The sequence below is a fragment of the Chelonia mydas genome, chromosome 6 (assembly GCF_015237465.2).
Source record: "Chelonia mydas isolate rCheMyd1 chromosome 6, rCheMyd1.pri.v2, whole genome shotgun sequence".
NCBI lineage: Eukaryota > Metazoa > Chordata > Testudines > Cheloniidae > Chelonia > Chelonia mydas.
In genome coordinates this window covers 111022269-111046391 of record NC_051246.2, presented here as the reverse complement: position 1 = coordinate 111046391, position 24123 = coordinate 111022269, and the positions used below count along the sequence as shown (strand labels likewise).

The following is a 24123-nucleotide window of genomic DNA, read 5'->3' as shown; positions in this document are numbered from 1 at the left end:
CACACCACTAGCCTTTGTAAACTGAGCTGACATTTCCCAAGCACTTTAACCAAAACACTGTTTTAGGTGAAACATAAAACAAACAGATTTATTAACTACAGAAAAATAGGTTTTAAGTGATAAGTGATGCATTATGGTCAGAGGTAGTTACCTTAAAAAAATAAAAAGCAAACATGCTTTCTAAATCGTGAAGTTTTAGTCTAAGCAAGAGTTGAATCATACAGCTTTTCTGACCCTGACAAACAGTACAAGCATCCTTAATACACAGGCTGGGATTACCTTCCCGTCTGCAACCACCCATCCCCAGTTCAAAGTCTGTGTCTTCCAGATGTTCCTCCAGGTGCTGAGATGAGGAGAAAGAAGCCAAGTGATGAGGTCACTTTACCTCTTTTATATTTTCTTCCAGCTTGATCGAAAAATCTTTGCTGTGATATGGGGATCAGGCAGGCCCCATTGAGCAAGCAGTCTCCATTGAAAACATGCTGTCTCTGAGATGGCCATTGGGAGAGTGGATTCCCTTTAATGGGCCAACAGCACATTTGCGGCTGGTCCTTTGTTGCAACTGAAATGTTGGCTGGCAATGCTTCATAACTTCACATATAATGATAGCATATACAATCAAACAGGATATTAATGTTCAACATATCAAAACTTAAAATGATACCTCACAAGGCATACTTTGTACAAAACATATCATAATATCACAGAGATGAATACTGGGGTTCCAGGGTGCTACTTTGAGGTACAGAGTGTCACACCCCACTTCTTCATGGTTAGGTGAGCTGCAGTAGACTCCTACTGTAACATCACCCTTGTTTTTTACCCATTTTATCCTTACCCAGAGACTGTCAACATGTCTGCCTCCCACTTTTATCTTTGCTATACAAGGCAATAACTCCTCCTTTTTTTCCCTGCCTGAACAAGTTGTACCCTTTTATACCAACATTCCAGTCATGTGAACTATCCCACCAAGTCACTGTGATTAATTTAATTGTGATTGAATAGTTACCCACTCAGTGAGCACCATTCATACTATATACTGAACGAGGCAGAGGTTTGGGGGGAAAAAATATCATGTGAACATGTAATTAAAAGATTAAAATAATGCATATGCACAAGAGAGCCAAATTAAGGTAGCAAGACAACCTTAATTCAAGTATTTCCTAACTTCCGAGTGCTTTACTTTCCAAGCGTAACAATTTTCTTCTAGTATGTTTTTTTGTATGCAACACAACATTCAGGTGGAAACAATCATATTTTCCCTTCTATTTTGCAATACCAGTTCTTTAAATAAAAGTTTTAAATGTCGGTGACATTTTAACTGTAAAATACCCCAGTCTCCCAACAGTTATTGATGACATGGGTTAGTCTGAATCACTTGACAGGTTTTGATGTCCTGATGCCCAATCCTCATTTTTGAAATGTAGTTGTTACATACAGATTCAGAATTACTCATCCCCATCCCAAATCTATGATGATGTATTCTTAACTCAAAGCTTGTGGATAAATGAGCTTTTGGATCTACCCTAAAAGTGAGGAAAGTGATTTTTATTCAGGCTGTTTAAAGTATTTGCTTTTTTTGTTAACACATTTAACTCAGACACTTGAAAAACACATGGGAGAAAAGATGTCAAATACAACACTCCAATCCTTCAAAGCTTAGGCCTGATCTACACTAAAAAGTTAGGTCAACTCAGCTACATCGCTCGGGGTGTGAAAAATCCACACCCCTGAGTGACACAGTTAAGCCAACCTAACCCCCTGCATAGACAGCACTAGGCTGACAGAAGAATTCATTTGTTGACCTAGCTACAGCCTCTCAGGAAGGTGAATTACCCTTCCCACAGGTGTAGGCAGTGTCTACAACCAAGAGCTGCAGCATTTCAAGTGTAGACAAGCCCTTAGAAATCAAGATCACAATCCATATGTGACCAACAAAACCAGAGACTAGACTATTCCTGGTATTTCTAAAATTGCCCTATGTCAGGGTTGAAGTACATTTGAGAGGCACGGTTGTTGTGGATTGGACAAAGTTAACACACTAGAGACCTGGGTTGTTGTAATAGTCATTTCAGATAGCATTTTCTGCACAACCTTAGGAAAGTTGCTTTTCTGGCCCTCCATGCCTAAGTTTTCTAAACTGTATGATGGGGATAATGCTTACTCATTTTCATAAATCACTTTGAGATCCATGATGAAAAAAATGCTATAAAAGTCCAAATCATCATGTGTTCAGATAAGCACTACAGAAACACCTATAAATAAAATATTTGTGGGCCATTGCTACTTGTGTTGTCCCTGTTCTTTGAACAGAGGACAGTCTCTAGTCCCCGCAATCTGGCATTTTTCACATGCATTAAATTCACTTGAAAAAACAACATATGTCAGTGCATTTCTAAATCTGTTGGTGGTCTAGAGAAGGATTTAAATATCTATTTATCTCAAACATCTATTAGCCAGAGGTAGATACTGAAATAAGGGTTGTACTTCACAGAAACACTCCTTTTATGTTAAATTCTAGGATAACCTACATGAAAATCTCCTCCAGAAAGTCTATTTTTTGGGGAAATTCAGCACATAAGTTATATACCTCTTACTACAAATCAATATAACCTCATGAAACAACCAAGTCTTCAATATGTTGACAGATTCCCTTCTATGCATGCATACAGCAGATTAGTATACATCTTGGTTAGTTATTTGCCTTAAAATGTTAAATCTGCAACACTATCCTCTCATATTACAAGATGTACAAATATTCTGTCAATAAAGCTGCTATAACAGTCAAGTAAGTGTTCGGGTTTTCAAGATTTTTCTTGTGGCTTTACCTTGTAGACTGAAGATGCTAAGCACATCTTATGTTCAGGCCACATCCTTGTTACGGTCCCTTCCCCATCCTATTCTCCCTCTTTCACCATGAAGAATTTTCAGTAACATAGGATTGTGCCTGTGCTGCTCCTTCACATAATACTTCACAATAGGTGCCACCAGGAGGTAACACACAAGAGCTGTAGCATGCTCTTCCCCGAAAAATTCACCTGCCAGGTAGCTTTTTTTTTTTTTTTTTTTTTAAATGTAAAAGTAATCCAGATCAAATAAATTAGCAAATACAGTAAGAAATCATGAAAGAAAATTACATTTCCATCCACTATTTGAAATGCCTCATCCCTTATTTAATGTTGAGAACTTTCATTTCCATAGTTTGTCCATAGCAAAAGGTACCAAATGAGAAAAAAATGAAACAGTGCACTAGCTTTATTCTCAGCAACAGTTGTCACTTAGAAGTATCCTGAAACCCCCACAGTAAGTATAACTAAGCTAAAACAGCACAGAGATTTAATATTAAGACAACACTTATGACAAAGATAGGTTTTATAATTGCTTATAAATTGCAACCCCAATGAAAAGGTAACAGTTCTTCAATTATATGGTATTAAGTTAAATATACAGGGGTCAAACCAATTTACAAGGGAGATTCAGAGTATTCATTGACTTGCATAATCTGCTGTAGATTTGATCTCATACTGATGAAGGCTTCACTCTAATAGCTGAAGTATTATTTCCCTTCACCAAACTTCAAATCACAACTCAACATGAATTCATCAACAAGCACATTATGACTAGATTACTCAGTGGTTAGCTATAAATAAACTGACCCCGATAATATGTATCTTATAGTGCCTTTCTGCTCATGACAAAAAATGAAAACTCAGTGAAGCTCACAAGAAATATATTTGCTTCCCAAGGTAAAAATAAAAATACATACTCTTCCTGTGTGTCATAATTCTTGGTTGGGAATGAAAGGAGGGCAAAAATATTCTTTTTACACAGCAGAGAAACAAATGTTTGAACTAAGACATTTACAAACAAGACTATAGAAGTGCATGAGCTTTTCAGTGAAGCGGTTTTTCAGACTTGAAATTCCCTAAAATGTGTCAATGCCAAACCTACTCAAACAGAGTTTGAAATTTCCAAATGGAAAGATTCTATGTAATGCTAGGTCTCTAGGAAGTGTGGGAAGGAGAATGAGTAGCAATTTAATTGACCCATTTGAAGCCATCACATCTAGCTGGTTGACAAAGGTAAAAGTGAAGCAGCAAGAGAGAGGAACAAAAGCAATAACAGCAGAATTGTCAGTCAGAAGTGGAACAATTCAGTGTATGGTTTTAAAAATTATAGAAATGTAAGGCAGAAGGAGTCCTCCAGAGATCATCTAGTACACGCCTGTGTGTTGAGGAAGCACCACATATACCTACATCATACCTGACAGGTGTTTGCCTAACCTGTTTTAAAAACCTCCAGCCACGGAAATTCCAAAATCTCTGTTGGAAGCCTATTCCAGTTCTTAACTATCCTTACAATTAGGGCAGGTCTTCACTACCTGCCGGATCGATCTATCGGGGATCGATTTATTGTGTCTCGTCTAGACGCGATAAATCAATCCCCGAACATGCTCCCAATCAACTCCAGAACTCCAGCTCGCGAGAGGCGGAAGCGGTGTTGACGGGGGAGCAACAGCGGTCGACTATTCGCGTAGCTGAAGTCAGCGTAGCTTAGGTCGACCCCCCGCAGTGTAGACCAGGGCTGAGACAATTTTTCCTAATATCTAACCTAAACCGCCCTTGTTGCAAATTAAGCCCATTGTTTCTTGTTCTAATTTCAGTGCACCTGGAGAGCAACTGATCACTGTCCTCTTTATAACAGCCCTTAACAGTTTAGAAGACTTATCAGGTCCCTTCTCAATCCTTTTCTCATAGGTCAGGTTTCCTAAACCTTTTATCATTTTTGTTGCTCTTCTCTGGACTCTCGCCAATTTGTCCATGTCTTTCTTGAAGTGTGGCATCCAGAACTGGACACAAATCAAATTGAGACTTCTCCAGTGTTGAGCAGATCAGGACAATTATCTCCCTTGTATTATACAACACTCCTGTTAATATACCCAGAATGATATTAGCCTTTTTAGCAACTGTATCAGATTGTACAACTGATATTCAATTTGTGATCTATTACACTCCCTGATCCTTTTCAGCATTACCATCACCTACTCAGTTATTCCCCATTTGAAGTTGTGCATTTGATCTTTTTCTTCTACTTTTCACTTAATGAATTTCATCTTGTTTATTTCAGAACAATTTTTCAATTTATCAAGGTCATTTTGAATTCTAATTCTACCTTCCAAAGTACTAGCAATCCCTCCCATAGGAAAAGTCGAGAAAAAAGTAGCAGCCAATGAACAAGACTGTTACACAAGTCTAGGATCGCTTGACAGCTTGGAAGAGGCCACTGCCACTTGAAAGAGATGGAGTAGCAATCAGTTCATGAAAGAAGAGCTATTGGCAACAGAGAGAAGACGACGTAACAGCTGAAAAACTGGGGCACCTTAAAAGAAAAAGACAAGCCCTTTACCTGACGAAAGGGTTAGAGGAAGGAAAGATTACTCCTGAGGGAATTCTGTGCCAAAAAAAAAAAAAATTCTACACACAAGGTTTTTAATTCTGCAAATGTTATTTGTCAATAAACAAACATGGAGGCTCCAGCATGGCACTGGGGAGCACAGGCCAACAGCTGCACAGAGCTGGGAAATCACCCTTAGCTGCCACCGCACACCGCACCCCCCTCCTCCCCCCCCCCCCCCCCCAACAAACTTGGATTCAGCTGTGAGGCTGCACCCGACCCTGACATGGCACAAGGGTTGGACCTGCCCCAGAAACACCCTGGAGCCTTGCCCTTTCGCACCACGTATGGGCAGGCGGGCTCAGCCCAGCAGGATCCAAGTGGGGAGGGGCTCTGTGTGGGGTGAGAGGGTTCTGGGTGGGGCAATCTCAGTGGGGGGGTTCAGGTGCAGTGGGGATTTGGATGCACAAGGGCTCGTTGGAGGGTTCCAGGTACAGAGGAAATGGGACTCTGCAGGAGGGTTCAGGTGAAGGGGCTCAGCAGGGAGGGTCTGGGTGTGTGAGGGAATGGGGCTTGGCCTGGGAGGTCTGGGTGCGGGGGGCCTGGATGCTGGGGGAATGGAGGTCTGGGTGCAGCTGGCTGAGACTCAGTGGGGTGGGGTCTGGGGGCTCAACGAGGTGGTCCAGGTGCAGAAGGGGTGGGTCTCTTCAGGGTGGGGGTTCTAATGTGGGGGGCTGTCCTGGTCCAGAGGGGCACATTCGAGGGGATTCCGGATGCAGGGGGGTGGGGCTTCAGCAGACAGGGGAGCAGGAAGCAAGGTGTGGATGTGTGCAGAGCTTCCTGTGGCCAGGTAGATTTTAGCAGGTAATTCTGACCCGAGCAAGTCCCATCCTCCCTCGCTCCAACTCAGTCAGGACTAGTAGCTGAGCCCAGCGCACGGTAGAAGCCACTGGCTGGGGCGTCCCTGACCCACACCGCTTCCCCGCTCCCCCAAATGATCTCTCTCCCCTCTGGCTGCTCCACGCACCCAAAACAACATGCCCGTACTGCTGGGGAGGGGTGCTTCCCTATGCTTCCACATCAGAAAGTCATTTTTCTGCAGGGAAATCTGTGGGGGGCTTAAACGTTGAGCACAGAATTCCCCCAGGAGTAAAAGATACATGCCTACAGTAGCTGACAGACAGAGGTCATCAGTGGAGGAAAAAGAGGAGCTGTTGGGAGTAGAAAGCAAGTCATCAAGGACCAACCATAGTATATTTTATTTTGAATAATTCCCTTGAAGGCACTTTCCAAAAGTTGTATGCAGCTTTGTAAAACATCTTTCCTGTCAAAGGAGTTCTAATGGTTTCCAAAAAAAACAAGCCTCTGCCATCTCTAAGTTATATCAATGTGGGAAAGATTATAAATACTCTAGAAAAGTCTTCCCAAATATTCTCACAAAGACGACTACATGCTATAGCAATAATTACCTCATGTTCTTGGTTATCTTGTCCATCTTTACCACTTTTTCCACTTTTTCCCAATTTTGCAGGTTCCTGAAAATTAAAGAGATTTATAAATTTAACTATTATACTATTAAAATTTCAGTATCAGAAATTCCACAAATACTTAACACTTTTCATCTTCAAAACTGGTTTAGAAACATTATTATTCTCCAAAACATACCAATAAGCAATTTACATCAATGAATCTTCATTTATATCTAATAAAACAGAGGCAGAGTGCAAATGGTATGCACAAGGCAACAGAGAATCAGCATTCGTCTACCCTGGGTTTTTAGCTCCTAGTGTAGCTTTGAAAACCGGGTAAGCTGTTCCAGTGCAAGTCACAGTTTACATTGATCTACCATGTCTATATAGGTGTTTGCATCTGTGTAGCTGCAACAGAGGCTAAAACCCAGTGTTAAAGCTAGGTCTGTAACCCAAGAGTTTCTCCTCACTTCAAATGCTGTACTTAGACTACATCCAGCCCCTATTTCTCTCACTACACGATAAAGGAAACGAAAGCAATACAAACATTAACATAGTCTAAAACTTTTTTGGAGTAGTGAGCCATCTTTATTTTAATGCATAAAAATTAATACATTCATAAGACACAGACAAATCCATGAGCAACTGATTTTAAACTGATGGGGAAATGCTAAAAGACTGCCTGAAATCAAAGGACTAGAGGAAGCTATCTAGTGGAACAGGCACAGAATGGAAGTCAGAAGCTCTGGATTCCACTCCTGGCTTTAAGAAAAGGAGTATTTGTGGCACCTTAGAGACTAACACATTTATTTGAGCATAAGCTTTCGTTCAAATAAATGTGTTAGTCTCTAAGGTGCCACAAGTACGCCTTCTCTTTTTGCTGATACAGACTAACACAGCTGCTACTCTGACTCCTGGCTTTAACACTAACTCCCTTTAAGGGTTTTCTTCCTGTACATGGCCTTGATCTTAGTATCTGAGCACCCTCCATGTAAAATGAACAACAATAGTGAAACCCGCAGTGGACTTTGATGCATCCGATGAAGTGAGCTGTAGCTCACAAAAGCTTATGCTCAAATAAATTTGTTAGTCTCTAAAGTGCCACAAGTACTCCTGTTCTTTTTATGGAATCTCTGGCAGTTCCTCCCCTTTGAGGTAAAACTCTGTTCAGGCCACTTTGTGGCCTAGAGCAATCACTACTTCTCTGCCTCAGTTGCCTTGTTTGTAAAATGGAACCAATGTTACCACACTGGTTGGGGAGGGGATTGCAAATCCCAAGCAATGCTTGTGAAGTGTTCTGGGGTCCTTCTATGAACATGGCTTCAAGCAGCACAGTATTCATAAATCAAAGCAATACAGTAATAAAAAGGAGTACTTGTGGCACCTCAGAGACTAACCAATTTATTTGAGCATAAGCTTTCGTGAGCTACAGCATCCGATGAAGTGAGCTGTAGCTCACGAAAGCTTATGCTCAAATAAATTGGTTAGTCTCTGAGGTGCCACAAGTCCTCCTTTTCTTTTCGCGAATACAGACTAACACGGCTCTTACTCTGAAACCTACAGTAATAAAACTACCCAAGAAACTGCGAAGACGCCAAACCTTAAAAATAGCCTCCCCAGAGACCTGCCCCCCTTTAAAAATACTCCCTCCCACACAAAGTAGAGCTACCCACCTTGCCCCAAATTAAGGGCTCTCCTCTAACAACTCACTCCTCCTACATACACCCGATACAGTAGCCACCCCCTGCTACTCCCGTACCCGAGCAATTACCCCTTCATGCCCCCGATAAATCCCCTCTGCCTCTCCGCCGCGAACCCCTGGATCTCTCTGGCGCGGCTGAACCCCGGTCTCCCCCTCCCCGGGGTCGGATGGAGGCGAATCGGGCCCCACAAATTGGGCGAGAAGACGCAGCGTCGCCGGGGCTAGGCCCACCGCCCACCCGCAGGGAGCGCCCCCTCCTTGGCTCCCGCCCCCCGCCCCCTCCGACGGGGAGCACCCCGGAGCGCCTCAGCAGCCTCCGCCCGGATCGACCGGCCCCGCCCCAGCGCTTGCCCCTCTCCTCCCGTCACAGCCCGACCCTGCCCAGCTCCCCCCCCACCCCCGCCCGGAGCTCGCCACCCCGCAGCGGCTCTGCCCCCGGGCCCCTCTCCCGCAGGGGCCTGCTCCCCCGGCCCGCCCCGCCAGGAGCTGCCCGGGCCTTCGGCGCCCCCGGCCGGGCTGACTCACCTTCTCCTTCTTGTTTTTATTCGGCATGGCCGGTCGGTTGGGCGCCGGAGCGGCGCGGCGCGGCCTCCTGGGGTCCCCGCTCGGCGTCCTCGCAGCGACTCCCCCGCCCCACTCAGGCTCTTCCCCTTCTCCAGCTCCCGGCGGCGGCGGCAGCCTTGCCTCCGCCCGGCCCAGCCGGGACGCCGCTTCGCCATTGGCTGTCCCCCGTCACGTGGGCTCAACGTTCCCCCCTCCTCCCCTCTGTGAGCCAGGGGGCGGGGCTGTCTCCATCCCCGCGCACAGCGGCGGCCGGGGGAGTTGGTAGCGCCTGGAGAGCGGCCTCCTGGCAGTGCTCCCCCTGCCCTCCCCGCTCCGCCCCGCCCCGCCGGCCTTTTCCCTGGGGGCTCGCGCCCCGCCGCTAGAGCCGCACCCCCCGCCGTTCGGACGGGCCCAGGCAGAGCCGCTCTCCCCCCTTCCAAGGCTCGGAGCAGAGTCGCTTCCCCGGCTCAGCCAGGCTGGGGGTAGAGCCGCCCACTCTGGACTAAGCCAGCTCTGCCTCCCACCCCCGGCAGAGCCGCCTCCGCGGGGCGCAGGCACTGCCCGGCTGGAGCTGTCTCTTGGGCTCACATAATGCCCGTGGGCCGGAGGCAGCAGCCCTCGCCCAGGGGCTCATACATCAGGGCCGCACCACGGAGATGGGCTTTGTCGCCGCTGAGGATGAGGACTGAGCTGCTCACAGGAGGGTTACCCTGGTGGTGCATGGGCTCAGCTTTTCCTGGCGTGTATCTGGACTTCTGCAGAAGTCGGTCTGAGACCCGCTCCTCTACTGATCGCAATAGAGGCTGCAGATGCACAGCATCTCTTGGGTTTAGCTACCCCAGCATGCGATCGCAAGTAACTGATAGAGATGCACTCTGCATGGGCATCCGGCTATTTTAAATTTATCATCCTTTTTCTTTCAGTGAAGTTTTCTAGTTTAGTGAACCATGCATTATTCCACTAGGCCCACCTCCCTGCAAAGGTTATAATTTGAAAACAGGAGCTACTTTTTAATCCATCCAGGCCAAATATAAAAAAGCATCAGAACAACCCTGAACAAATTAACATCTTTTCTCTTTCATGCTTATCTTAACATTATTATTTGTATTACTGTAGTGCCTAGGAGTCCTGCTCAAGGACCAGACTTAATTGTGTGATTTTCTGTAAAACTACAAAACAAAAAGATGATTCCTGCCCCAGGGAGCTTACAATTTAGGCATAAAACAAGAGACAGCCATCAAGACAACAATGAACCATATTGGTCAGCCTGATATGTAGTGGTCTCAGCACACTAGTCTAGTTGTCAATTTTTTTTTTTTGTAGGCCTTATAGAAAAAGAGTTTGAAGGACAGTGTTAAAGGAGGATTATGTGTTAGCTTTGCGAACGTTTATGGAAACCTCCTCCCACTCTTGGGGCAGCATGGGAGAAAGTACCAAGGTGTGTGTTTGAGAATCTAACAAGTAGGGAAGAGAAGAGGGAGGCAAAGATGGGCAGGGCTAAGAAAAGGATTTTTGCAGCAGAATACTGAATGGATATGAGCAGAGTAAGAAAACATTTGTCAAGGCCAGTTGTTGCAGTAGTCAAGATGCAAGAAGAAAGCCTGAACAAGAGTTTCAGCTGTGTGGATGGATGGGAAAGATAGATGTTAAAAGCATCCAAATAGAATTTTGTCAAATGTCCTTTTGGCCCAAAATTACCTTTCAGCTGAGAAAAAGCGGAAGAAAATTTAACCCACAGGGTAATGTTGTCAGAACATTAAATGTCTGAAAACTAGGAATGAAAGTGCTTATTCATCTGTAACTATAGCACTGCTATAAAGTTTGGTAAAATTTACTAGATGCTTAGAAGCCAGAGGCCAGTATGAAATGTAAAAAGGCCCTTTCCCACTCCCAAACAGTGAGTACCACAGGCAACACTGGTGAGAAGCTCAGAGTCAGACCTCAGTTCGAGTCGCTGGGATTCCTAATAGTGAGCTATTTCACATTTTGTAGAGTGCAATTTCAGAAAGATGGCACTGCATCTGCTAATATTTGGAAGGTTATCTTTGTGACCACCAAGCTAGGAACTTTTACTTTATGAAAAGTCTAATATTCCCTTTTATCCCACTTGTTATGGAAAGCAACTGTAACAGTTAAGTGACTGGATTTTTCCAGATCTGGTATAGTATATGCAATAATCAGTGTGCTGATGTGGTTAATAAATGACACAATTCTATCTGTTCTAGTGACGTCCTAATTAAACAAGTGATTTATCTATTCACCATAACATTAAATTGTATTATTAAATCACAAATATTGTGTTATCAGTATGGGAGTGACTACGCAAAAAAGGTGATGTAATGTTAATATGAATATGACTATACTAGTATAGGTGTGTTAATGTCTGAGCATGCCCAGTATAAACTAGATGTGTCTGGAAGCCAGAACAGATTATTGAATTGGCAGTTGCTGCAGTTAACTGTTGTGCCTTCTCTCCAATCTGCCTTCTGAATGCTTCCTAAACACCACAACCAATATTTTTTTTTAGAATATATGGACTGAACAGTTTAAACTTGCAAAACATTTAAAGCATCAAAATATCTAGCTGTTATAAACCACTGAAATTGTTTAAGAATGGGTTGATATTGGACCAGAATGTCCAGTATGCCACTGAAGGAAGCAAGTTTATTCATCTAGTTCTGCTCATCTTTATTGGGCATTCCTTTATTTTAAAAAAAATCCCTTTTCTTAGGGTTTGTCCATGCCCAGAAGTTTCACTGGTTTAAATAAAGGTGTGGTGTTAAACTGATGCAAGAGTGCATGCAAAAAGATAGCAGCACTCCACCCACAGGACAAAGAGTAGAGGATCTGGTGAATAATTATCATTGTATGCTAGCCTCAACTATCAACGGCAGTGGCCCCCAAACAGACCATTCCCTCCTGTTATCCACACAGATACCCTTGGATTTCTATCACCCTGTGCCAGATGAAGAGAGAGTCAAAAACTCAAGCACCAATATTAGAAAATAAAGGCTGAAACAGATACATTGAACAAAGAATTTCTCCAAGCCTTTGTCTCAGTTGAAGTTGCCAAATCCTGCCCTTAAGAAGTGATTAAGGGTGCTAAACCACTTTATCAATGCTGAGTGCCTACAGCCCACAATAAAACCCAGCACCACACACTGCAAAGAATTATCATCCTACTTTGCCAAAAAAGATCTCACACTTTTGGGAAAGCTTCTAGAACAGCATGGATTTTCTACCTCTTTACAAATCTTTGGGAGTATCCTTTAGACTCGTATCTGGGTACCAACTCCCACTGAATTCTATTTATATCCATTCTCTTGAGTAAGGCTCTGTCCTGCTGACATGGTCTGCTGTGCTGTAAAGGTTAAACATTAATTTATTCAGAACTATATACAAATCAAATTCTCCTAGAGGAAATCAACAGCCTAATTGAAGAACTGCACATATTTATAAAACATAATATATCAGTGCAACTGGATTGTTATGAATGACCAGATAGATTCATAGATTTTAAGGCCAGAAGGAACCATTGTGATCGTCCAGCCTGAACTCCTGCATAACATAGAACTTCCCTGTATTAATTCCTCCTTAAAGTTCAATAGTTGCACTTGAACTACAGCATATCTTTTAGAAAAACATCCAGTCTGGATTTTAAAATTTTCCCTGATGGAGAATTCACCATACCCTTAAGTTGTTCCAATGATTAATTTCCCCTCATTGTTAATCATTTGTCTTATTTCAAGTCTGAATTTGTCTAGCTTCAACATCTAGCCATTGGTTCTTGTTATACCTTTGTCTACTACACTGAAGAGTCCTTATTTATCCAATTTCTACTTCATATATAGGTATTTATAGACTGTGATCAAGTCACTCCTTAACCTTCTCTTAGGTAAGCTAAATAGATTGAGCTCCTTAAGTCTTTCACTATAAGGCATGATTTCCAATCCTTTAGTCATTCTCATGGCTCTTCTCTGAACCCTCTAATTTATCAACATCCTTCTTGAAGTGTGTATACCAGAACTGAACATAATATTCCACTAGCAGTCATACCAGTGCCAAATACAGAAGTACTATAATAACCTCCCTATTTCTACTCAATATTCCCCTATTTACTCACCGAAGTATTGCATAAGCCCTCTTGACCACAGCATTGCACTAGCAGCTCATATTCAACTGATTATCTACCTTGAACCCCATGTCTTTTTCAGAATCACTGCTTCCCAGGATAGAGTCTCCCATCCTGTAAGTATGGCCTACATTCTTTGTTCCTAGATGTATGACCTGACATTTAGCCATATTGAAATGTATATTGTTTGCATGCATTTTACCAAGTGATCCAGATTGCTCTGTTTCAGTGACCTGTCCTTTTCATTATTTACCACTCCCCCAATGTTTATGTCATCTACAAGCTAATTTTATGTTTTCTTCATGGTCACTGATAAAAATGTTTAACAGTATAGAACCAAAAACTGATCTCTGTGGAACCCCACTAGAAGCACACCAACCCGATGATGATATTTTATTTGCAGTTACATTTTGAGACCTATCAGTTAGCCAGCATTTAATGCAATTTAGTGTGTGCCATGTTCATTTTATATCTTTCTAGGTTTTTAATCAAGAAGTTGTGCAGTACCCCAAGTTAAATGCCTCACTGGAGTCTAAGTATATTTCATTAACACTATCCACTTTATCAACCAAAGTGTAATCTCTTAAAAAAAGATACCAAGTTAGTGTGACAGGATCTATTTTTCTTAAGTCCACATTGATTGTCATTAATTATATTACCCTCCTTTAATTTTTTATTCATCAAATCTCTTAACTGCTGTTCTATTATCTTGCCCACAACTGTTGTTAAACTGAAAGGTCTATAGTTACCTGGGTCATCCTGTTTACCTTTTTTAATATTGGCACAACACTAGCTTTCTTCCATTCTTCTGGAGCTTCCCCAGTATTCAAAAACTTATTGAAAATCAACATTAAGAGTCAAGAGAATTCATTGGCCAGCTCTTATAAAACTCTCAGATGCAAGTTATCCAGCCTTGCTGATTTTAAAATGTGTATCTTTTGTAGCTGCTGTTTAACAACATCCTTAGTTACTGTTAGAGTGGATAGTATTTCATCATCATATGATATCAATACATCATACATACATATGGACAAGCTATCATGAATAAAACGGTACAGCCATAAACCTTCAGTTAATTGATGTGACAGAAGGTGGTATATTATGTAACTTCATTTCTTTCCCCCTTATTTTTAATACAATTTGTGCTGGTCAACAATGAAAATAATGCTTAAGTATGATTAATTTTACTTCTTATATACAAAACTTAATTGGGAGCTTTAAAAACATCAGTTAAAATTTTGAAATAAAAACAAATAACTGAAAATACCTTTCTGGTATGCTACAAATTTCTCTGGGGAATGGTTCAAACCTGGTCTTTCTCAAACTTTTCTTTCCTTTCCTCCCTTCTTGTTAAACTATGAAAATTCAATTAAAATAGCAAAACTATGTTTTTCCCCCAACAGAAAATACTGAACAGTGTTTTGCAGAACTGTGTTATAAGTTATTCATGTAACCAGAGTATTTAATAGAATGTTTAACTACTGGAATATTTTAACTTACCGCCTGTCCCTGAATAACTAGGCCCTCATAGGTAGTTCTCAACATAGGACTGGAAATAGTTCACAATTGGGCCGAATGTTGCTGTATAACCATGTACCCTGTTGGAGGACAATATTGGAATATCCAAGGTACTCTCTAGATGCCCTCTTGTTTTACAGGAACCAGCTATTGGACTGATATTATTAGACATTACAGCTACCTGTTGCCTGTGCCCATTAACACACTTGTTTCTGGACTCCCACGTGGCCTGCCCTAATGGAATTTGAGCCATCCTCTCCTGCCTCCTGGGAATTGTCCCTTTGTCCAAGGAAGAAAAGAAAATAATTGTTAACCCTTTTCCTAAAAATAATTCCTAAAACCAGTAAATGAGTGGTTTGTTCTTATCTGGAATACTGTATGTAGTACTAGTCACCTCCATTTCAAAAAGGATATTGTATTAAAGGGAGTTCAGAGAAGTATAGTAAAGATGATTAGGAGCAGAGGAAAACTCCCCTATGAAAAGAGATTGAAAAGATTGGGATTGGTTACATTAAACAGGAGATGAATAAGAGGGAACATGTTAGAAGTATACAAAATAACAAAAGGTATAAAGCAGTGGTTCTGAACCCGGGGTATGCGTGGTACACAGGGGTCTTCCAGGGGATATGTCAACTCATCTAGATCAGTGTTTCTCAACCCAGGGGTCGTGATCACAGGGGAATCATAAGATGGGTTTAGGGTGGTCATAAGTGCAGGGCTAGTGTTACGGGGTGGAAAACAGGGCAGTTGGCTGGGGCCCCACAAAGCTAAGTTACATGCTTCAGCCCCAGGTGGCAGGGCTCGGGCTTCAGACTCTTGAAAGGGGTACAGTAGTCTGGAAAGGTTGAGAACCACTGGTATAGAGAAGGTAGATTAGGAGTTTTTGTTCTCCTGTTTTATGAGACAGAGAGCAAGGGAACTTTCAAAGAAATTAAAAAATGGCAAATTCAAAACTGATAAAGGGAAATACTTTTTTTTTTTACACAGTGCATAGTTAGACAATGGAACTTATTAGCACAGGATGTCAGTGAGGCCAAGTTTTTAGCAAGATTCAAAAATAGATTGGACATTTATAGGGACAACAAGAATATCCAGAGTTATAATAGTTAAAACAAAAAAATTGATGGAATATAAAACCTTACTGCTTCAGAGTTTATGCCAGAGTTTATGTCTTTAATGCAGGACAGATTATCCCCCATCTATTGCAAGACTTCTCACATCTTCCTCTGATATATCTGGAGCTGTCCCTACTCAGAGATAGGATACTGGACTTGATGGACCATGAGTACAATCGAGTATAGCAATTCCAATGTTCCAGTAATGCTTTTTTAAAGTTGCATATTGACACCTACATTCCCTGGTGATGGGAACTTTTGAAATAATAATAAAACTGAATAACTTCAGGTAAATCAGTTGACTTCCTTGTGCCTCAACAAAGCAATTGAAAAATTTGGAAAATGCAAGACCTTACTTCATGCAGTTTAGCTGAGCTATTTAGTCTGAGTAAATCATACCACAAACTATGAATAGTGGAAAGAAAGGGAATGCATTTTGAAGGTGGGATGGTTTGTAGGAAGTCTGTTTTTTTTCATGTTTGTTAGATATGTTTTTGATGATTGCTTGTGTTTTAACTAATATAATAGGCTGAGATATTACTTGGAGAAGTTAAATAAATCTAAATTAAATAATTACCTTTCTTAAATTCACCTGATGTGCCTAGCTGAGGGTATAAGGCATATTTTATTTTTAACAGGGTGCTTTAATTTTGCTTTGCTTTAATTTTCTTTAGTTCCTTTTTTTGCTGTTTTAAGCATGATATATGTATTGATGTACTGCCTTCATCACCTTCCATGTCAAAGGAAAGCTTAATTTTATGTCAAATGATACAGACTGTAATCATACAGGTGGTTAGATTCCGGAGTTGAGACCTCTCTGTCATCTTCTTTTATCATCTTTAAATTGATACTTCCACAGCACAGAATGAATGAAGAGTTCCAATTAATTGTACCTCCTGCTGATGCTGTGATGAGATTTTCTCCTTTGGCACATTTAAGATTTTTTTTTAAGGCCTGACAAAAAATTGCTAAGGCAGCCAAAGTCTACAGATGTTTTCATTCCACTTTTGGAACACTTTAAGTGTTCTCTCTCTCCAGCCTAAATTTGTCTCTGCAGCTGCTAGTCTTCAAGCCTATTATACAGTGTAGGCTACTACTTATTCTGAGGATGTTCTCACAATGATGTTGTCTATACATGTCTGCCCCTTTCTCAAGGCCTGGAGTCCCAAATTACTTTTGCCTGTGTCAGGCAACTGGGACATGGGTGGTCTAGCCTAGAGGTCAGAGCCAGCATCAGACCTAGTGGTAGGAGCAGGTGCTGGGAATTGAGTGTCCGAAACCAGGAGCTAGGGTCAGAGCTGGAGGCAGTAGTCATGATTCCATCTGTATTTCCCCATTGGATCTTTATGGGTGGAATAGTTTGGCAGCAGTGTGGGAGAGGGATAGAGTGAGCATCAAGGTTGGCAGACTATGAGAGACAAGGACCTCCCCAGCTCTTCACAGCTCCATGAGTCCCTGTCATGCATGATTGCTTCTTTTATTGGGAGGGACACTATTCAGCAGGCTGACCTGGCTTCTCAATAGGTAGCATGGGCTCCTGCATTGAGCTTTGGGCAAGGAGCCATGAATTCCTGAGTTTTAATCTTGACTCTTCCATTGATTTATTATTGACCAGATCAGCTTACTGTGTGGCCACTGTGGTCTTCTGCAATGCCTGTGTGACAGAAAGATAATTTCTGCTAAATAGAACTTTTTCTGTCTGAAGTGTTTTCCCTAATGTTTAAAGAGTCAAAATCTGAATTTAGATGTGTGTGTGATTAATGAAATCCATTTCCTTTTTCTACCAAAAAACCCAAACAAAACAAAAAACACTAATGTTTATTTGAATATGAAGTTTGACATTGAAATAAATACCCTTCACATCATGACACATACTAATTTACACAGCAACTGATTCTCTGATTATAGGGTCTGAGACTGAAATAAACATGATGAACTGATATATTTAAATGTTCTCCTAAATGCATACAAATTGAAATAATTTCATGTAGATTTATTTCTGTTACTTGTATGTTCATATCTGGATTTTTTAACTGTAGTACACTTTTAAAAAGTGAGTATGGTTTGTGATTTTCAAACAAATTTTAAACCAGATTTCCTGTAACGTGTAACATGTAGTCGCTCAGATGCTGTGGTGATGAGCATGGTATAAGACAATACTGTCTCTTTAAAACTAGTCATGTGTAATAACCAGACGGCCTCCAATTGTGAGGGGTCTCTCACATGATACAGGCATACTCAGAGTCTGCATGTTCAGAGTCTGTAGGTGCCATCTTGTTATGTATCCAGTAAAAGGAATTGTGGTTTAAACTTTGTGCCTGGCCTCACTCTGGGTTCCTGAAATACAGAGACTGCAGCATATTCATAAGGAAGATACTCTTGGCTGCCTGACCATGCTTTAGAAAGCACAACATAGTGTCAGAAGTGACCATTTCTGCTTGGAGCAAGAAGTGACTATTTTTGTCAGGTACACGCTGGATCAGTAAATGGGTCAACTGCTACACATCAACACGAAATTACAGTCATCAGACCAGGAGGAACTAAACAGAAGAAGCAGAGTATTGAGACACAGGACACAGAAGTGAAACCAAAAGTAAAGCAGTTAAACTAGTAAATAGTATTAAAAGAAAAAAAAGAAATCAGTGCCACCTCCACTTTTATCTTTGCGCTATAAAATAAGTCTTTAAGGCAGTATAGAGATGCAACACTTCCTGTGCACGCTCCAGATGCAGTCTTTGGTTTTCTGTGACACACTTCCTGCTGGAGCAGAAACAAAGAAGCCCAGGACAGGGCAGTTGCAGCCTGGATCTGCAAAGAGTAGTAGAAATTTTTGTTACCTCATTCAGTACATAGTTTCTGTTTGCAATAAAGGGTTTATCTTGATACTAGTTTGCTCACCAATAAGATACCTGCAAGGTGTCAAAAGTCGAAGGCACAGCATATTGGAAGACCCAGTGAGAGAGGGCTGTTCTCAGGTTTATTTTTAAGAATATTATAAACACCTATTTCCATGGGTTTATGGTTAGAGTACAGTCTTAACTCTAAGGATCATTATCTAGACAACTGCTTGCAACAGAACGATTATCCATTTTGTCAGGTTTCAGAGTAACAGCCGTGTTAGTCTGTATGCATCCGATGAAGTGAGCTGTAGCTCACGAAAGCTCATGCTCAAATAAACTGGTTAGTCTCTAAGGTGCCACAAGTACTCCTTTTCTTTTATCCATTTTGTGTTTGACTGACAGCCAAAAAGGCATTTTTAATTGGTTTGCTGTGTTTTGACAAGTCTCTGCAGTATATAACATATCCTCCATGTGGACTAGCAACTGAAGGGGGGTGAGACACTCATTTTGCCAATGATTTCATAGGAGTGTTGTCACTTAGGAATACTGAGTTCTACTTCACGTTCTGAAAGGGAATGTTCTCTAGTAGTTACAGATAGGGTTGCCAGGTGTCCGGTTTTCAACCGGAAAGCCCAGTCAAAAAGGGTCCCTGGCAGCTCCAGTCAGCACCACTGTCCGGGCCATTAAAAGTTTGGTCAGCAGTGCAACAGGGCTAAGGCAGGTTCCCTGCCTGCCCTGGCTCTGCGTGACTCCCGGAAGCAGCGGCATGTCCCCTTCTGGCTCCTAGGCATAGGGGCAGCCAGGGGGCTCTGCGCGCTTCCCCTGCCCCAAGCGCCAGCTCCACAGCTCCCATTGGCCGGGAACTGCAGCCAATGGGAGCTGCAGGGATGGCGCCTGCAGACGGGGCAGCGCACAGAGCCGCCTGGCCGCACCTCTGTGTAGGAGCCAGAGGGGGACATGCCATTGCTTCCAGGAGCTGCCTGAGGTAAGCGCCACCCAGAGCCTTCACCCCCTCCCGTGCCCCAACCCCCTACACCAGCCCTTATCCCCCTCCCACCCTCTGAACCCCTCAGTCCCATCCCGGAGCACCCTCCTGCCCCCAAACCCTCATCCCCAGTCCCACCCCAGAGCCTGCACCCCCAGCCAGACCCCTTACCTCCTCCCACATCCCACCCCACTGCCTCAGCTTGGAGCCCCCTCCTGCTCCCTGAACTCCTCATTTCTGGCCCCACCCCAGAGTCTGCACCCCAAGCCAGAGCCCTCACTCCCTCCCACACCCAAACTCCCTCCTAGAGCCCACACCCTGAACTCCCTCCTGCACCCAAACTCCCTCCTGGAGCCCGCACCTCGCACTCTCTCCCGCTCCCCTCTCCCAGTCCCCTCCCACACCCAAACTCCCTCCCAGAACCTACACCACAAACCCCCTCCTGCACCCCAACCCCCTCCTCCAAGCTCAGCCTGGAGCCCCCTCCCACACTCTGAACCCCTTGGCCCCACCCCCCAGCCCAGAGACCGCACCTGCTCCTGCACCCCAACCCTCTGCTCCAGCCTGGTGAAAGTAAGTGAGGGTGGGAGAGAGTGAGCAATGGAGGGAGGGGAGCTGGAGTGAGTGGGGGCAGGGCTTCAGAGAAGGGGCAGGGCAGGGCCTTGCAGGAGGGGAGAGGAGGGGAGGGACAAGGGTGTTTGGGTTTGTGTGATTAGACAGTTGGCAACCCGACTGAGCATCTGAAAACATCAATGTTCAGAAGCTTATAACTTGCCCAAATCTGCATGGATTTTCATGGGGACTGTGAAAGGGAGACCCCCTATGCCAGATTTCAAGTCTCTGTTCCAAAACATGGAGACAACCAAACTTCTCAACAAAACAATTGTATGCATTTTTTTAACATTGGAAAAACAACATATTTCCCCCTCATTCTCAGAAATGGCTGAACCATTTTTTGCTGAAACCAGCTGAGCAGCGAACAGCAGAGAGGCTAACAGAGGGAGTTTGCCTGGGATCTGTCTGAGAGGAGGTATGCTAAGGGCTGCATTAGGGAGGCTGTGTTGGTGAGTATCTGAGTGTCTGTTGTGGGGACAGTTTGACAGTTTGACCATGTGCTTGATTGGTTGTTTGAAAAGTGTGAATTGGGAGTGCTTTGTTCCAGGTGAGCCTTGAGTGGGCCTGACTGTTATAAAAATCCAGTCAGCTGCGAACCAGCTGAGTGGCGAACAGCAGAGAGGCCAACAAAGGGAGTTTGCCTGGGAGTTCGCCCGGGTAGAGCCCACTGAGGCTTACATCTTGCCGGCTTCTCTGAGCAGTTACTACAACACCTGAGGAAGCTCGTAGAAGGAAGGTAATACGGATGGGGAGCATTCAGCTGTTGTGACCTGCACTGGATGTGCCATGTTTGTCTTTCTTCCACAGGACAGAAGCGATTTTGTCTGTACAAAGTGCAAGCTCGTCTCCATATTGGAAGAGAAGGTTCAAGGTCTGGAGAAACAAGTATGGACCCTGCGTTGCATAAGAGAAATTGAAGATTTCCTGGACAGATGTCAGGATATGCTTCTATGGACACAATGTTCTGAAGATTCAGAGCAGGCTGCGCAGCGGGGACAGGAGGATGGTGAAGAAATTTGGCAGCATGTGACCTCCAGAAGAAGAAAGGGGAGCGTCTATGTACCAGCAGTGCAGATACAGGTAAGCAACCGTTTTCATGTTCTGTCCACAGGTACTAGTGCGGAGAGTGGACTAGATGATACATCTGAGGGAAGGGAGCAGAAGGAGACTCCGCCGATTGGAAGGCATGAGATGCACTGTCCTATGGATGGGGGTTCCACGACCACCGCTCCCAAGAGGAGGAGGCGGGTGGTGGTGGTCGGGGACTCTCTCCTCAGGGGGACTGAGTCATCCATCTGCCGCCCCAATCAGGAAAACCTAGAAGTCTGCTGCTTGCCAGGAGCTAGGATTCATGATGTGACGGAGAGACTGCCGAGACTCATCAAGCCCTCGGATCGCTACCCCTTCCTGCTTCTCCATGTGGGCACCAATGATACTGCCAAGAATGACCTTGAGCGGATCACTGTGGACTACATGGTTCTGGGAAGAAGGATAAAGGAGTTTGAGGCGCAAGTGGTGTTTTCGTCCATCCTCCCTGTAGAAGGAAAAGGCCTGGGTAGAGACTGTCGAATCGTGGAAGTCAACGAATGGCTACGCAGGTGGTGTCGGAGAGAAGGCTTTGGATTATTTGACCATGGGATGGTGTTCCAAGAAGTGGTAGGCAGAGATGGGCTCCACCTAACGAAGAGAGGGAAGAGCATCTTCGCAAGCAAGCTGGCTAACCTAGTGAGGAGGGCTTTAAACTAGGTTCACTGGGGAAGGAGACCAAAGCCCTGAGGTAAGTGGGGATGTGGGATACCGGGAGGAAGCACGAGCAGAAGAACACGAAAGGGGAGGGCTCCTGCCTCATACTGAGAAACAGGGCTGATCAGCAAGTTATCTTAAGTGCCTATACACAAATGCAAGAAGTCTGGGAAACAAGCAGGAAGAACTGGAAGTCCTGGCACAGTCAAGGAATTATGATGTGATTGGAATAACAGAGACTTGGTGGGATAAGTCTGGAGTACTTGGTGGGATAAGTACTGGACAGACTAGAGTACTGTCATGGATGGATATAAACTGTTCAGGATGGACAGGCAGGGCAGAAAAGGTGGGGGAGTTGCATTGTATGCAAGAAAGCAGTATGACTGCTCAGAGCTCCGGTATGAAACTGCAGAAAAACCTGAGTGTCTCTGGATTAAGTTTAGAAGCGTGAGCAACAAGGGTGAAGTCATGGTGGGAGTCTGCTATAGACCACCAGATCAGGGGGATGAGGTGGACGAGGCTTTCTTCCGGCAACTAATGGAAGTTACTAGATCGCAGGTTCTGGTTCTTATGGGAGACTTCTATCACCCTGATATCTGCTGGGAGAGCAATACAGCGGTGCACAGACAATCCAGGAAGTTTTTGGAAAGTGTAGGGGACAATTTCCTGGTGCAAGTGCTGGAGGAACCAACTAGGGGCAGAGCTCTTCTTGACCTGCTGCTCACAAACAGGGAAGAATTAGTAGGGGAAGCAAAAGTGGATGGGAACCTGGAAGGCAGTGACCACGAGATGGTCAAGTTCAGGATCCTGACACAAGGAAGAAAGGAGAACAGCAGAATACGGACCCTGAACTTCAGAAAAGCAGACTTTGACAATCTCAGGGAACTGATGGGCAGGATCCCCTGGGAGAATAACATGAGGAGGAAAGGAGTCCAGGAGAGCTGGCTGTATTTTAAAGAATCCTTATTGAGGTTACAGGGACAAACCATCCCGATGTGTAGAAAGAATAGTAAATATGGCAGATGACCAGCTTGGGTTAACAGTGAAATCCTTGCTGATCTTAAACTCAAAAAGTTTAAGAAGTGGAAGATTGGACAAATGACCAGGGAAGAGTATAAAAATATTGCTTGGGTATGCAGGAGTGAAATCAGGAAGGCCAAATCACACTTGGAGTTGCAGCTAGCAGGAGATGTTAAGAGTAACAAGAAGAGTTTCTTCAGCTATGTAAGCAACAAGAAGAAAGTCAAGGAAAGTGTGGGCCCCTTACTGAATGAGGGAGGCAACCTAGTGACAGAGGATGTGGAAAAAGCTAAAGTACTCAATGCTTTTTTTGCCTCTGTCTTCATGAACAAGGTCAGCTCCCAGACTACTGCACTGGGCAGCACAGCATGGGGAGAAGGTGACCAGCCCTCTGTGGAGAAAGAAGTGGTTCAGGACTATTTAGAAAAGCTGGACGAGCACAAGTCCATGGGACTGGATGCGCTGCATCCGAGAGTGCTAAAGGAATTGGCGGATGTGATTGCAGAGCCATTATCTTTGAAAACTCATGGCGATCAGGGGAGGTCCAGGACGACTGGAAAAAGGCTAATGTAGTGCCCATCTTTAAAAAAGGGAAGAAGGAGGATCCTGGGAACTACAGGCCAGTCAGCCTCACCTCAGTCCCTGGAAAAATCATGGAGCAGGTCCTCAAGGAATCAATTCTGAAGCACTTAGGGGAGAGGAAAGTGATCAGGAACAGTCAGCATGGATTCACCAAGGGCAAGTCATGCCTGACTAATCTAATTGCCTTCTATGATGAGATAACTGGCTCTGTGGATGAGGGGAAAGCAGTGGACGTGTTGTTCCTTGACTTTAGCAAAGCTTTTGACACGGTCGCCCACAGTATTTTTTCCAGCAAGTTAAAGAAGTATGGGCTGGATGAATGGACTGTAAGGTGGATAGAAAGCTGGCTAGATTGTCGGGCTCAACAGGTAGTGATCAATGGCTCCATGTCTAGTTGGCAGCTGGTATCAAGTGGAGTGCCCCAAGGGTCAGTCCTGGGGCCAGTTTTGTTCAATATCTTCATTA

At 43.8% G+C, this 24123-nt stretch overlaps 1 protein-coding gene across 3 annotated transcripts in view; it reads right to left on the bottom strand.

Annotated features, from left to right (window-relative positions):
* The window catches only part of PPP2R5C (protein phosphatase 2 regulatory subunit B'gamma), a 194323-nt gene extending 185056 nt beyond the window's left edge, over positions 1-9267 (bottom strand). For 2 of the 3 annotated variants that reach the window (XM_037900956.2, XM_043548548.1), the window contains exons 1-2: positions 9091-9267; positions 6864-6929 (exon numbers count right to left, since the gene is read on the bottom strand). In XM_037900956.2, the coding sequence (XP_037756884.1) occupies positions 6864-6929; positions 9091-9117 (93 nt within the window). In that variant the 5' untranslated portion in view covers positions 9118-9267. The remainder of the gene's footprint in view (positions 1-6863; positions 6930-9090) is intronic. The other variant, XM_037900954.2, reaches the window with a different exon arrangement.
* Between the last annotated feature and the right edge of the window lie 14856 nt (positions 9268-24123).